This window comes from Diadema antillarum, unplaced genomic scaffold (assembly GCF_040938485.1).
Source record: "Diadema antillarum isolate AM-2024a unplaced genomic scaffold, OU_Dant_1.0 scf00000074, whole genome shotgun sequence".
Classification (NCBI taxonomy): domain Eukaryota; kingdom Metazoa; phylum Echinodermata; class Echinoidea; order Diadematoida; family Diadematidae; genus Diadema; species Diadema antillarum.
The window spans coordinates 312,017-327,500 of NW_027270963.1; the positions used below are offsets into that span (position 1 = coordinate 312,017).

Consider the following 15,484-nt stretch of genomic DNA (forward strand, 5'->3'; position numbering starts at 1 on the left):
CGCTTGCACTCAAACAAACTTCAAAGTGATGTTTCGCTTGATTTGAAGAGTGCCGCGTCTGGCGATTCTGAGACATAAAAATTATAATGTTTGAAACTCGATTGTCCTGATGCAAGTCATACCAAGGAGGTTTAAGAGTTGGAGTTTCAACTGGCTGTAATTATTCAAACAGTTGTCAGATTTCTATTGATGTACAAAAGAATTTCACAGGTACATTTTTGTGCTTTTGATGATCGATGTTCAACGCCGCCGTCTTGCTGAACAATCTGAAGATTCATTTTGAATGTTAATATAATATTAGTCATATTTTGCTTATATTATTTATTAAATGAATGAAATTTCACTTAAAGGGAATGGCTAGTAACTGATCAGTGGGAATTGTTGGGAATGCTGGGAATGATTGTTCCAATCCTTGTGGGATTCATTTAAGAGTACATTCCACCTTGTGTGAAAATCATTTGCTTCAGAACGGTCTTATATTCAAGTAATGTGCAGTTTAATGCCCCGTCACTGTGCAGGCATGCTAACCTGGAAACATTAAACTGCACATTATTTGAATATGAGACCATTCTGAAGCAAAGAATTTTCACACAACAATAGATATATGATGTACTCTTATCTCACAAGGATTGGAACAATCACCTCTCCAGCATTACCACTGATTCCCACTGATCAGTTACTAGTCATCCCCTCTAATGATAAAGCATGTAAAACAAAAGTTAATCCCGTCCAGAAATTTGTGCAAATGTGTAAATCAGAGCTGTATCATGAGAAAATGTTTAATATGGAATAATCTTCAAGTATAATTCTATATTGATAGATATCAGATTAGTGCCCGGGTATGCCCAGTCGAGTAATTTTCATCTGTATTTCAGCATCTTTTGCGCAATTTCTATTCGCGCATCCTCGTGTCTGTACCACCTACCTTTTATAAGGAGGGATAGCGAAAAGTAATTACCATCACAAAGACATATCTTCCTTAGAAAGTGGCTGGTGATTATGCAATGAGACACGAGTCAATTGTCTTCCTATCTGCGTGGAAGATCCTGTTTGGCACATGCTTCAAATATTTTTGAGTGGCGGCATCGAACATCTAGAAAAGGAAATAAGACGGTTATGACTCCATTCTCTTGAACATCCTTGGTCATACCAATCTTCGTGATGTTTCGTCTTTGTTTAACTGACTTCATATGGCTTGGAAAAAGATAGATTATACCTTGTGAAGTCCTGATTTGACTTACATGAATGTTTTAAATGTAATCATTTCAGTCATCGTACTTTATTTCAATTTAGAAAATAAGAACATATCTTCTTACAAAAAACAAAAACAATACTTTTCTTCGAAGTCTGATGGATAGAGACAGCACTCTATACAATATTGTTTATTCAAAGTTGAAAGAAAAGCTGATTTACCGTGTCAAACTATCAATATACAATCTGGGTGACGAAACAGAGCGTGGTAATGACCTGAGAGGCAGACAGCATAAACAAGATATGTACATATCGGGAGACCGCTTATATGGCTATGATATCTGAAAAAAAAAAATGTCTTAATCATTCATTTTTTTTATACTTCAAAAGTGCAATAACATAGTAATAATTTGATTTTCATCTTTGATTTTTATTTTTTTTGTAAAAACTTTACATTGACTTTATGTAATTCATTGTTGCATACTTTCGTAAAGAGTTTAAAACTTAAACATAGTTATGATTGACATGTGTTAATGAATTATACCATTCGCATGAAAAAAGTCAAATCTTGTTATCATTTTCATTTGATAAGTTCTTACGTGTACTTAACGTAGATTAAAAGTTATTCACATCTATACTTCTTGATGCCGTGTCAAAAAGTGTTTTTTTTCGTAAATTTGCTTTTTAACTTTTCTCATATAATATATATATATATTTATATGTATGTATATATATTTATATTTATATGTATGTATATATATATATATTTATATGTATGTATATATATATATATTTATATGTATGTATATATATATATATATATATATATATGAGAAAAGTAATTATAATCATAATTTAATATTACATTGTTATTATCATTACTATTATAATAGTATGTATCACAAATCAATATTTGCACAATTGAGATGAGAAGAAATAAACATACTATATTAAGCACAATGTGTAAAGTAGCTTCTATAATTCAACCCCTAACTATATAGATTATATCTCAGTTGAAAAAAAAAAATATATATATAAGTTAGATATATAACATTAGGGAGTATTTAAGTTACCGTACATTAAAACCCGCTTTAGGTAAAGAAATTCAATTAACCAGAAATTAAGCAGAAATTCAATTAACCAGGTCCGAAATTGTAAAACTTTCGCTGTTTTAAACGTAGGTCAAATTTGTATTTGACTCCACAATGATGTTATGCCACCTGTCCTCCAAAATTCGGATAAAATCTGAGTAAAGAATATTTTTCCCATAAATGCACCTTTTTTTGGGGGGGGGGATGCCTTTTGTTCTGCTTTGTTTCACTTAATTATATGTTGTATATACTTTCATGTACATGTATATCTCTCCCTTGTTCACATGCGAATAACTATGCCTTAGCATGTTGACATGTTGCTTTAATTCTTACATGTTTTTAAATTGACAATTCTTGTATTGATTTGTATGTTTTACTCTCCTTTTTTTTGTATATTCCGTATCAATTTGTTTTCATTTTTGCTGTTGTATTTGGAGAAAGAAAATAAAGAAATAAACCAAATCAGACCAAGCTAAACATGACTGTATATTATGATTAGCATGATTAGCGAACATCAGGAAGCACAGCCGTGTTGGCTGAATCGTGTGCCGAGCTAAAATAATGAAATGAAATGAAATGAAATGAAATGAAATGAATTATGATTATACAATATTAAACGCGATGAAATTCAAAAGGTGCTAATTAATGATGATGAGACAATAATTATAATTTTCCTCAGTACAGTTCCCCAGGACTTCAGAGGCTGGCACCAGAGGGACATTTCATGAAGTATTTCGTAAGATTTTTTCTGACAAACTGTTATAAGCTTCTGAAATCCTCGTTTGTGACTGGCTGAATGTAAATTTGTCTGGACAAAATACTTCATGAAAACATCCATCTAGAGGAGCTGTGCTCTAGCTCCATGCTCTATAATGTAAGCAGTGAATGAGTCTTCTAGTCATAGGCCTACCCTCTCTCTATTATTTTGTACACGCGTGCCTTCGTGGTTTCCACGGAAACCAAATTCGACGTGTTTGACCCCCTTACATTTAACACAATTTACAGCAATAACTACCGAGGCCTATGCTTTCCGATTAATTAACTGTCAAGGTAGCTTAATTAAGTTGTAAACGAACACGATCATGCATAACTTCGTTGTGTTTGCATTTGTGCAATGGGACCACCATTTGTCTTCATGTTTATTTGTTTATTTTGTATTGCTTTGTTTTGTTTTGTTTTCATTAGAGCACAGTGATCATGTTTAATTAACCGAGATTCTAGTTACAACGTTATTGTATTAAAGTTACACTATTCTTAGGTAATGCTTGGCCTACTTCTAAGGAAAATGCTTACTTAATTAAATTTAGTTCAATTTAATTCAATTCAATCTAATCTAATTTGACTCTATTTAATTCAATGCAATTTACTTTACTTTACATTAATTTAATTTGATTTAATTTGTTTCATTTTATTTCCGATGCAATTTCAAATAGACATGTTCATAAACTGCAAGGATGAATTTGGAGTGAGAATGTGTTTTTTCAAACCTTTCTTTGTTCGAAAGAGAATCGAACTGAGAACCTTAATAACATACATAATTGCGATGCATCGAAAAATAATCTTGTCGTAGTTCTTTGTAAGACTTAATCTGACTCCCCACCGTTACCTTTATAGTTGTTTTAACTGAGAAACAAAAAGGAAATACATAAACACTTTTAAGGAAAATTGCGAGCTTGAGTCAGACAGTCAATACCAAATGAATTTATTTGGGCATGCGTAACAGGACCACAATGTGTACACAGGTTTACAATCACAATGTGGATTCGTCATTGTATTATCTGGACCACCACCACTGCCTTCGAGATGTTGGTCTATAAAGCACAGAAGTCATTCTTTGAAGAACACCTGCCATAAATCATGACATTTACACTGCACGATTAGCCAAGTAGTTGAAGAACTCTTTCTGTTTGGTCTTCCGCTGCCCACGCACGCGCACCAATAATAGACGCAGACGGGAGACCTACCGAAGCAGTAGCGGAGCAGACTGAGTTACCATACCAAGGTGTCATCCTGATTTACAACTCTTAGCACGTCCTTTTTTTGCAGCTATATAAGTTTAGACGAGGCAGAAGTTTCAAAAATAGACGCTGGCAGAGACCAATGCTACACAAGACAGTGACTCTTTAAGCGCTTTTGTTCTCCACCTCTACAACATCTTGTTCTCGAACATTGGCCCACGGGACAGAACTTTTTTTTTCGGCATCCGTATTTAGATAAAATATTTCTGTGCTGTTGGCGCTGGCGGAAAGAATAGAAGTCCAGCACTCTTTCAACCAAGGCCTTTTTCAAACAGGCCCCTGTGTGTTGCTTTGGGCATACTATATTATATTGGTCAGTGACCAAGTCACGTTTGATCTGATTTCTTCTTGAGGTAAGAGGATGACACTCTCCTTTGTCTTAAACGCCATTATTAGATGTTAATTTGCACTCTTATACAGTATAACCACAGAGAACCATATTTAAAAAAAAAAAAACGCTTCAAAGCTACCGAGCGATTTAGTTCAAGCTGATTTTAATTGAGAAGCCAAGCCTTGAATCTTTCTTCTTCTTCTTCTTCTTCGTTTGTAGTTTTACTTTCGTCCAGTATTTTGATGCGATCTTTGCAAAATCACAGGTCGGAGAAGTGACCTTACAAAACTCAAGGCGCTAAGTAGGAACTGCCTTCTTCATTCAAGCTGTGATTGAGGAATGTTTTTTATTGAATTCGTTGAGTTGCGTGAGGTGTCTAATGAAAGAAAGTACAACGAGAGTGCTCCCGAATTTCTGGTGTTACTTTTCTTTTCATGCACAGCAGTGCAATACTCGATCATTTATTTATACATGCTCATATCTGATGTTGTACGAATACCATTAATTTGCAGTGATATACCATTATAGGGTCAAAACACTCTTTTCATCGTGCGTGTGTGTGTGTGTGTGTGTTTTGCTCATTTATCTTCCGATAATATTTCAGACTCTTCAGTGATTTTTTCCTTCAGTGATCAACTAGGAAGTGTATTAAAAAGGTTGAAATTTGTGCTTGAATCTTCGGAATGTTTATATCAACTTTTCATCTTCTAGATTCTTTAGCGATTTTTTTTTTTCTATCAAGCTTGCTGTTACTGTCTCTTGTCATGAATAAATTATTTTTCTTGAACGCTGTGATCGCCATTAGATTGTGTCTTTGGATCTCTTAATGATAATTATCTTAGAGAGCGAACGAGATTTGGCGAGAAATTTATTCATTCAGATTGAAATATAGTTGTCTGGTGAATTTCCTCAGTATAAACCTCTTGTCAAAGTAGGATAGACAGAAAGATACATCTACACGGAGGAATTCTGATGTCTTCAGTATATAAGATACATGAAATAATGATTCGGCCATGAAAACTGTATTGCCTTTCTGGAATTAGAGTGCGGGTACGTCGTCTATTATATGCACACACGATGCACAAATATCCAAAGCTAACAAGTCAAGACCTCCTTAGAAGAGCCGCATTGTTATAAGGGTCTTTAAACTCGACAGTGATTGATTTCACCTATCGGTATTCCGTTCAAGGTGCTCCATTATTATACCTTTATACCGATGTTAAAAAACTGGGAAAATATTTGCATCTCTATCATTTTCATGGCGGAGAAGTGGTGTTTTGATAACCAATTCCATAATCCAGAAAATCAAATACAGACAGCACTTGTACAATATGAGCTCATGATAATAGAATGTGATAACGGAAGACAAGAAGAAGAAGTTACATGAAATTCGAAATTTATCGATCGGAAGGATCGGGCCACTCAGTAGCAAATGAAATCAAAGTTGTAGCAGTTTAAAGCATTATTATAGGGACTTATGCAAGATTACGCAATGCTTGAAAGCTTCCGTTGTGAATTCCGTTCTGCGATTTGTGTTTTCGTTTCGATATGACTAATCCCTCTGCCCGCTGTATCTTAATTTACCCCTCATGACACGGTCGCAATTGTCAGTTTTGATTCGATTTGGTTCAATTTGTTCTCTGTATGCCATTTTTTCAAATATATCAATTTTCTGCAATTTCATTAACATCTTTGAGTTATATAGTATCTTAGTCAATAGTATGACTGTTTTCAACAATTATCATCATTCTAATTATAATTACATGAGTTACATCTTAATTTGAATACAGAACGATTGCCAGGATTAAGCACAAAGCGTGACTGTGTGGAAACGGATAACGAATAAAATTACAATGAATTACAGCTGGATTGTATTAATGTATTGTTAAGGTGTTACTATTTGACACCTGCTTTCCTCACTTACAAATATTGTCGTCGAATAATGTCATCGAAAATGACTAATAGATACAGTTGCAAAACCCAAAATACTGGTAGGAGCGATATTCAGGATTTTTGTTCATGTATCTGTGTTTGTCAATACCTATATTTTTATCGACAAGCATAATCGCTATCGAGATTTTCAGAAGCAATAAAGACGTTTACATAAAGATATAAACACTATAATAGACCTATATATACTCCTCACTTTTTAACATCAATGCGAGACCTCCTTAATCTTTACGTCGACCCTGGACCGAATTATGAGCATCAAACCTCCTACATGATAAAGTTAAGGCATCAATGAAAATTACTTTATAAGTAGAACCATTAGTTTCTTCGACTCAGGTGTATGTACTATACTTCCGTAAAACAATCCTCAGTAGCTACTATCTGCATTTTAGCAAAACAATTATTATAATATAACATATTGTATCTACACGAATTCATGAAATCATTATGCTGCTTGTAAGAGAGTTGACCGACACTCTGACTTAAGTTTCCGATGACTAGCATGAACGTCAATGATATGCCTACTGTATACCTCTGGCTTGGCAACAAATATCCCACTTATCAATATTGTGAATTATTTTGTTAATTATTTATTAAGCTATATATTTTTAATCACCCAAAGGTTATACACCTGCAACCATTGCTATTGCAAATATTATTTACCTTCTAATACTCGACACACAAAGACCGCATATTATTGTTTATTGTGTTTAAACTATCACACTCATCACTCACGAACGGGGGGGGGGGGGGTTGCAATGAAAATATAAATCAACTTGACATTTACGAGTATATTCTCCAAATGTGATTCATAGAACAGGGCAACCCCATTAGTCCCAATGTCCTGTTATAAAGTATATAGGCCATGCGGTAATTAATGATGACTGAGAACTCAATTAACACCTTGTAAAGTGTTTATATCAACCGCGAGGAATTCAGATGTCGGACATCGTAAATAGCACCTGAGTGACTGACCACCGGAAATCACGATGACCACACGCCAATGGCATTACAATTCTAATCTTGTATTTGAACTGCCGGGTTGCTCTCAAATTACGATCAATGTGTGACGATTCACTATAAAAAAAATAGCGATTTTAATCATTAGAGACTGGGAGAGAGAGAGAGAGAGAGAGAGAGAGAAGGAGTGAGGGAGAGAGAACACTGACATAACAGTTTGTTACCGGAGTTCGTTATTCCGAAGGTTCGTGATACACCGATGGTTCATTAATGCACAGATGAAATAAGCTTCGATAGTACGCACTTTCTGTTAGTTTTCGGATTAACGAACCTTTGGAATAACGAATCTTATTTTCATTTTCTGATGAACGAGCCTTTTGAATAACGATCATTAGTTCAATTTTGAATTAACGAACATTCATGATAACGAAACTTCGGAAAATACCACGATTAATATTCGTATTAACGAACGTGAACTGTAGGTGAATGGAATTTGTGTGTTTTGGAATAACGAACCTTCGGAATAACGCACCTTATTTCATCTCCAGATTAACGGTTCTTCGGAACAATGATCACACCCACACTTAATAATACCAAATTGCATCGTCACTCTGCGTTTGGTGTTTTGATAACAACAATAAGGTGAGTTCGACTGCTTATGAGATATTTCAATATTGTCACGATAACCTCTATACTTATAAGACCACAAACTATTTCTCTCCCTACATCAGATTGGTTTCCAGGCGTCGCCATGGCAAACTGCACCGTTGTAGAACCCTCTTCAGAGGAGCTCTTTGCATGTAAGTAGTGTTTGACTCGTTGAAAAGAGGGGCCCCACTCCTCGACTGACTTAACATCTTAAAGGGATAGTACAGTATTGGTGGAGATGAGAATTGGGCTTTTAACTTTTTCTGAGATAACAAGAAAATACTTATGATATAGTACAGAGCATACCATTTTAAGAAGAATTCAAAGTTTATTTGATGAAAATCGGGTTTGGAATGACTGAAACATCCAAAAACAAAGTAAAACAAAGCATTCGTAATAAAGTGTGGGTCCCACACTTTATTAGAAATGTTTTTTTTTTTTTGGATATCTCAGCCATTTCAAAACCAGTTTTCATCAAATAAACGTTGAATTCCTCATAGAATTACATTCTCTCCTATATTTCATAAGAGGTTTCTCATTATTTCACCAAAAAATGTTAGAAACCCAAGATTAGGTCTCAACCAAAACTGTAAGATCCCTTTAAGCTGGATTCAAATAACTATAAGTACATAGGGAAAATCATCAAAATACATTGTTGCAAGGTCCTCAAGAAATAATTCAAAAAAATTTGTACGGATGTTATATAATTTATTGACAAGAATCAGTCCCATGTAATAGGGCAATTTTTAGAAGATATAAATCGTATTGATACTGTTTCTTTTATCGACCTCTTGATAACAGCACTGCTTTACAACAGTTATTCTATCTATAACTTCACATAACCAATGTACTCCAGTAGTCAAGTACATGGCATTCACTTGACATTCATTTAAGTTGTCAAACAAAAATCTTTGCAGCCCTTCTTTTCACTGTTTTAAAGGAGAAATGATTCTCATGAATTCTCTAACATGAATACCTTATAACTGCATACAAGAATATAATGCCGGTCAAGCTTTCAAAGGCAGAAATAATGATAAGCGTCAACAGATTATTAAAAATTAATGATAACAGCAACTGTGCTGCTAGGACATCGTGACGCCATTGTTTGAAGCCAGTTTTCTCATCTTCACTTTCTGACTTTTATTAATTCCTTGCGTTCCTAGATTATTCGAGTAATACGCCAGCAATCGTCCTGATCGTGTTTATGTCAATCTTCACGTTGTCCACGGTGCTGATGTACCTCGAGGCTGGCTACTACATCAACAAGAAAGTGAACGACAGTCGAACGAGGGTCAGACTCCTGGTCATTCTCGGTATCTATCCAGTAAGTATGGTCAAATGGTCAACGTATTTTTGTCAGTAGGCTCATATCCAGGGTCAATTGGTGATGAGCTATGAGAATAATTGCGGGGGGTTTTTTTTGATCGAAGAAAGCATCAAGACAACAGAGAACATTGATTTAAAATGTGATGGTCCACACGAAAGCTGTTTATTAGTATGTTAGAGGCTCAAACTCAAACGCTGATGTGTCCGTTGATTTTGGTATGTGGATACTACGTCACTTCACCCTAGTTTTCTTACGAGAAGTCCAGGTGATATGGGTAAATCTGCGATTATCAGCCTATGTCACTTTTTTTCTGTCACTTTCATGTTTCATATTAAGAAATCAGTGAAAGAGTCCAATTTTCAGTGTATGTATACCTTATTGTGTATATATCTGATAAAAATCAACAAAAACTGAATTTGCAAACTCATGTTTGTTATCTCAAGGTGTACTCAACGACTTCGTTGCTGGCGTTGTACATTCCCCGGGCCCACTTGATCACGTATCTCACAGCCACACTGTAAGTCACAACTCTCAGCAGCTTGGAGATGTAACCATGTGAACCAAATCAGTGTTATCTTTATCAATATTATTATCAGCATCATTTTTTTTTCATGTATATCATAATCATATAACAACGTTTGGATAAAAAGTGATGCATTACATAGCTTTCACGATCCTATTCAGTTGATCTCAATTATTTTTGTAAATCACGGTACAAATCCTTCTTGCTACAATAAAATCATTGATATTTTGTTCAGTTTCCAACCCGATGCGACAATAATCAAACCTTTAGGCGTAGAAAAAAAAACCACGATGTTAAGAAATTACATAACATTACCGGATTACAAAAGTATAATATCATGACATGAAATTGACGAAGGCATTCAGGCTAATATAAAAGAGTTTGTATATCCTAAACCATTGCAGGTATTTCTCCGTGGCACTGTACCAGTTTCTAATGCTGATTGTTGGCTACTTTGGTGGGAGAGAGCAGCTGCTGATCAAGTTGAAGGATACCAAGATACCGGTCGCCAGCCCGCCACTCCTCTGCTGCGTCCCGTGCTTGCCTCAGCCGGACATGAATGCGTAAGACAATGTTATCATTGACTGTTCACATTGCAATTTAAGTCATTTGCTCATTTTATGAGAGGCGATTGTTTTAATTTTTATTATTTTCCTTTTTTTTTCTTGTTTCCTGTTTATTCTGAGTTAAAAAACCTTCTGAAAATCAGCCTTTGCTATGACTGAAAATGCAATTCTTCCCATGAGTGGAGAATAGAAAGATGGTTTAAAATAAATAGGAACACGAAGGTTTATATTCCAGGGGAGTTTTCAGACTAGAGAGAGGTAGGTTTGCAAGTGTTAAGTTTCTAGCGAAAAAACAACATCCGAAACGGCGGGGTACATAATGAGTGAGGCACTGCTTTTGCGGTAATATACCAATTGGGTCTTACATGTATGCTCCCTCAGTGTGACATATCTTATTCAGCGTGTAAGGAGAAAAGCACAAAGCTCTTGTTGTTGTTGTTGTTGTTGTTGTTGTTGCGACTGTTGCTGCTGCTGTTGTGGTGGTGGTGGTGACGGTGGTGGTGTTGCTTTAAATCCAGCTTAATAATGTGCCTATTTAATCACCCTGGTAAACTGAGACATTCTAAGTAGTGGATAAAACAACTTGCCAAGGAACATTGCGACAGGGCAGAATTATTCTTAGCCAGGATCGTCCTTGCTGAGAGTCTAGAAACGAATTAGGCAGGTGTGACGGTAGACCGATATCAAGTGATCAAGTTATCAACTTTTTCTTTGTCTCTGACAGTCGCAACCTTCTTAGGCTGAGACGTATTGTGTTGCAAGTGGCCTTCGTGCGACCGATTTGTAACTTCATCTCTCTTATTCTCTGGGCCAACGGAACCTACGTCCCTGGCTTGGTAAGTACCTTCACACTGGCACCACTCCCCCTCCCATTCTTACCCTTCCGCCAGCTGTAACTTAATAATTTCATTAATTGTCATAACCTGAACTTACAATATTCTCAAAAGCTCATTTTGTAGTTTGTATTATCATAAAACATGGACTCATCAAGAAACATCAAGAAACACGTCAACAGCATCAACCACTTCTTAAAAGGTCAAATCTCCCTAACTCTTTCTAAGTTGTTCCGTTGACTCAGAGAAACAAAGCATCGTTTTTTAACTTCCATTATCAACTCATTTTGGGACAATTATCATCATGTGATAACATTAATAACCTTTCGGTTGAGCTAGGAAACAAATGTACGATTAGATGTAGATGGATTTGAAGGAATGAAAGCAGACAGTCTGTCATGATATTCGTATTATTTTGGCTTAATATCCTTTTCATCATAGTTCGCTGCGGACAGTGCGTACGTGTGGTTGACGGTCATCGCTCTGTGCTCCACGTTCGTCGCCCTCTACGGTGTAATTATCCTCATGCGTATCTCCAAGAAGCCGCTAGAGGGCTACAACGTTCAGTCCAAGTTTTTCATGGTACAGCTGGTCCTGGTGCTCATCACAGGCCAGCTTCTGATCATTGCTATCCCCGTGCTCACCGGCGCCGTCAGCTGCGAGTATCCGATGCCGGCGCTTACGAGGGGCTATTGTAAGTCTGATAACAAAATGTTTTGAGTTTCCTCTACTGGACCAAAATGACCCGTTTTTCTTATTATACAAACGAAACGAACGTTTCCTGGATTGCTGGAAATTTTGAAGATGCGTACAATTTCACTCAAATTCTTCGCACGACATGTTATTGTTTTGTTATTTTACAAATGTTTAAATGTTTTAATCACATCGATGCTTGTTCCCAGCAATGGCGCACTAATACAACATCTCTATTTCACAAACAATCAAACTGAATTGAACTGAATTGATCGAGAGGATGACAATCCTTTCTGTATCCAGGGCGGTGAGTTGGCTCAGTCAGTAGCGCGTCTGCCTCGCGATCCTAAGGGCCCGGGTTTGAACCCGAGTCTGGACTGAGCAATGTTGTGTGTAAGCACACCATCCCCTCTAGCAAGAGGCAAAACACTCTGTCCATCTGATAGGACATAAAATGGAGGTCCCGTGTATGAGAGAGTAACAATCATGCACGTAAAAAATCTCGCTTCATTCATTCATCGCAAAGAGCAGGGTGTTTAACCCCGTGAAGTGGTCCCACCTCACATCCAACTGGACCCCATGAAAGACCAGCTTAAGGTAGCTGAATATGGGCTACGCAGCCATCTTCTTAGATGGAAATAAACAAACAAATCCAGACGAAAGGTGAACATATTAATATAAATGACATGTGTCCTTCCTTCATCTTTGCCGTGACAGACATCAGCGATCTCCTGACCGTGGTCGAGATGGTGGTGTTCATGCTCTTCGCCCGGTTCTTCTTCCGGAAGCGGGTAGGCCGCACGCCTGCGGGTATGGATCACCCCGATCACCATCTTCACCCGAGCAAGCGAAACTCTGACGCCTTCGTGATGGGCACCGGTGAAAAGGAGTCCTACTCGAACCTCAGCAACGGTATCAGGGACCCCGAGTACGGCGTCAAGAATAAGGCGGACTTTGAGCACGACGTCAAGGACGTTGATGTGGTCGTAGTAACAAATAACAACAATAACAATAAAGTGTCATACATCAACGAAGGGGCTGATGACGTCGACGATTCAATGAAGGCAAACTCAGTAGATGAAGCGTCTGAGGGTGAGACTAGTCAGGACAAAAAGTTGTGATTCGTGCGAGACTTTGTCTCTGCACCGTGATATGGGTGTTTTCTCAACTACGTAAATACTTGCGAACCACAGAATAAACTGGACAAATGAGTCGTTCCATGAAAACCTCATCTCTCTTGGACAGTGGGTTGATGAACACATACCAAAACTTTATTCTTAAAAGTTGACTCGAGATGTGATAACATTCTCAAGAAAGACTTTCAAGTCTCCTCGAATTTCTTCGTTGAAGAGGCCCGACATTCAATCGCTTGCTTGGTGATGCCCTGGATGTTATCACGAAGAACCTAACGATGACGCTTTGCTACACCCCCCCCCCCCCCCCCCCTTGACTCGAAAACAGTTGACTCGAAACATGATATAATTCAAATCAAACATCAACTTTAGTTCGTTTTCAGGTATGGAATCATGGGAGGTGCTAGTTCGCATTCTTCTGGCAGACTTAAAAGTTCTCACGCAAATGTAGAAATTTATATTAAAAAACTTAATTATATAACAATCCTGACAAAACTCTCCCAGAATGCTTAATTTAAGGTTTCATTTGAATCCTGCCTGACCTATAGAGGGCGTCGTTTTAGTCCCCTCAAATTATGCAAATGACGGCAAGATTATCACCTTACATGCATGGGGTGATCAGAACCCAACGTGCTCCCCTGATTCATATATTTGGAAGATAATCTGAGGCACACAAATTTCTCCCAACAGGGAGCAAGTGTCACTTTGTGAATAGCAATAATGTTTATCAAAAGACCTGTCCTCAGTTGTATAGAAATTATCATTCCAAATGAATTCCGAGTACAGTTTGTATTAATTATTGCAGGACTTAAGTCGAGATTAATGAGATATGTCCGATTCAATATAAAAGGAATCTGATGGGTTTTTTTTGATAGAGTAAATACACATTAAGTAAATGAATATAAATAATACATTGAATGCGCTTAATACAGTGTTTCTAAGCGCAAAGGGAAAAGACGAAAGGAAAAATGAGAGATAACAGACGAGTCAAAACACAAGAATAACATAACATAAATCAAGTGTGTACCAGTAAATAAGCACTTACAATAATTAGGTTACACTCAGCACATTAACTTAAGGAAGGAATCAACAGGGAAAAGATAAGTTTTAAGAAGTGCATTAAACGATTGAGTACGCACCAAACATGATTTTATTTATTATATTTTGTAAATAAAGATTATGAAATGTATTCACTTATTCCATGATAACGAAGTTGTCGATTCTACCTGCTGCTCTTGTATTACAAAATTGATACTTAACCACTGTTCGTGTTTCACGCATTCTGAAGAAAAATGCTACTCGTAGACTAAGGAGGCTGTCTACATCCGTTAAACGTATACTATCGTGTATTTTTACTATTCTGTATGGACTTTATATTTCAGCAATCTACCGTATCATTATTACCGATTTCTGTATATTTGTTGTATCATTATTGCCTATTTTTGTAAATGTGTTGCACACTAACTTACTCAAAACCAGAGAGAAAGAAATGTGCTTGTTACTGTTCAGCTACAAGCCTTGCAAACAGCTGTATTCGACAACCATAACATTATATCCCATAACAAACACATGGTAAAGAGACAGGTGAATTTAGTTTAAAATAATCTCAAAACGCAAAAAGACGAAGAAACACGTACAGGCAGGCACTGTCGGTGAGCTTCACTTTCAATGAATACGCAAAGTTTCCTTCTGTATGTCACTGACATACATTGGTATAATTACCAATGTGCTTGCTGCATTGCATCTATTCTCTATGTAGGTGCAACATGTAGGTTTGTATTATCTGTATAGAATATCTTATAATTGAACTGAATTATGACTTAAATGTCTCATGATGAGACCAGAGTGTTTCTCATCATGTTTCTTCCACTGTGCGACAAAGAAAATGTATATCACGCATTTTGTATCATTTTTAAAACATTTTTACTATTTCTTACTGTTCACGTAGGATTCGCATCTTCTTTTTTTGGGTGGGGTGGGGGTAGGGGTCAATTCAATTCAGTCTTGATAATAGATACGTGTGATCAACCGTACATTAACTATTTGGAAAAATCCCACGCAACACTGTGATTATAATTGTATACTATCCAAAGTTTTGTTGTAAATCTTGCACTATTTTCGGTTAACCATAATAAATGTTTTACAAGAAAATATCGTTGTGGCTATGCTGATTTGTTTTCTACACTCACATTCACCAAACATTCGTTAGACTGTTATCGC

General features: G+C 36.6%; 1 protein-coding gene across 1 annotated transcript; it reads left to right on the top strand.

The window, feature by feature from the left end:
* Window positions 1–6,179: 6,179 nt before the first annotated feature.
* LOC139717333 (organic solute transporter subunit alpha-like) lies at window positions 6,180–15,194 on the top strand. The gene is made up of 8 exons (XM_071628839.1): window positions 6,180–6,201; window positions 8,273–8,341; window positions 9,353–9,513; window positions 9,960–10,033; window positions 10,444–10,602; window positions 11,330–11,441; window positions 11,880–12,132; window positions 12,849–15,194. The coding sequence occupies exons 1-8, from the start codon at window positions 6,180–6,182 to the stop codon at window positions 13,250–13,252; spliced, it is 1,254 nt and encodes a 417-aa protein (XP_071484940.1). The 3' UTR covers window positions 13,253–15,194.
* The last annotated feature ends 290 nt before the right edge of the window (window positions 15,195–15,484 follow it).

What these genes read in the sequence shown, in the direction of transcription:
- LOC139717333 (XM_071628839.1), top strand. Translation starts at nt 6,180, where the DNA reads ATGACTAATCCCTCTGCCCGCT. An exon ending in CCTCAGCCGGACATGAATGC is followed by an intron (nt 10,603 to 11,329) that starts GTAAGACAATGT and finishes TGTCTCTGACAG; the next exon opens with TCGCAACCTTCTTAGGCTGA. An exon ending in GGCGCTTACGAGGGGCTATT is followed by an intron (nt 12,133 to 12,848) that starts GTAAGTCTGATA and finishes TTGCCGTGACAG; the next exon opens with ACATCAGCGATCTCCTGACC.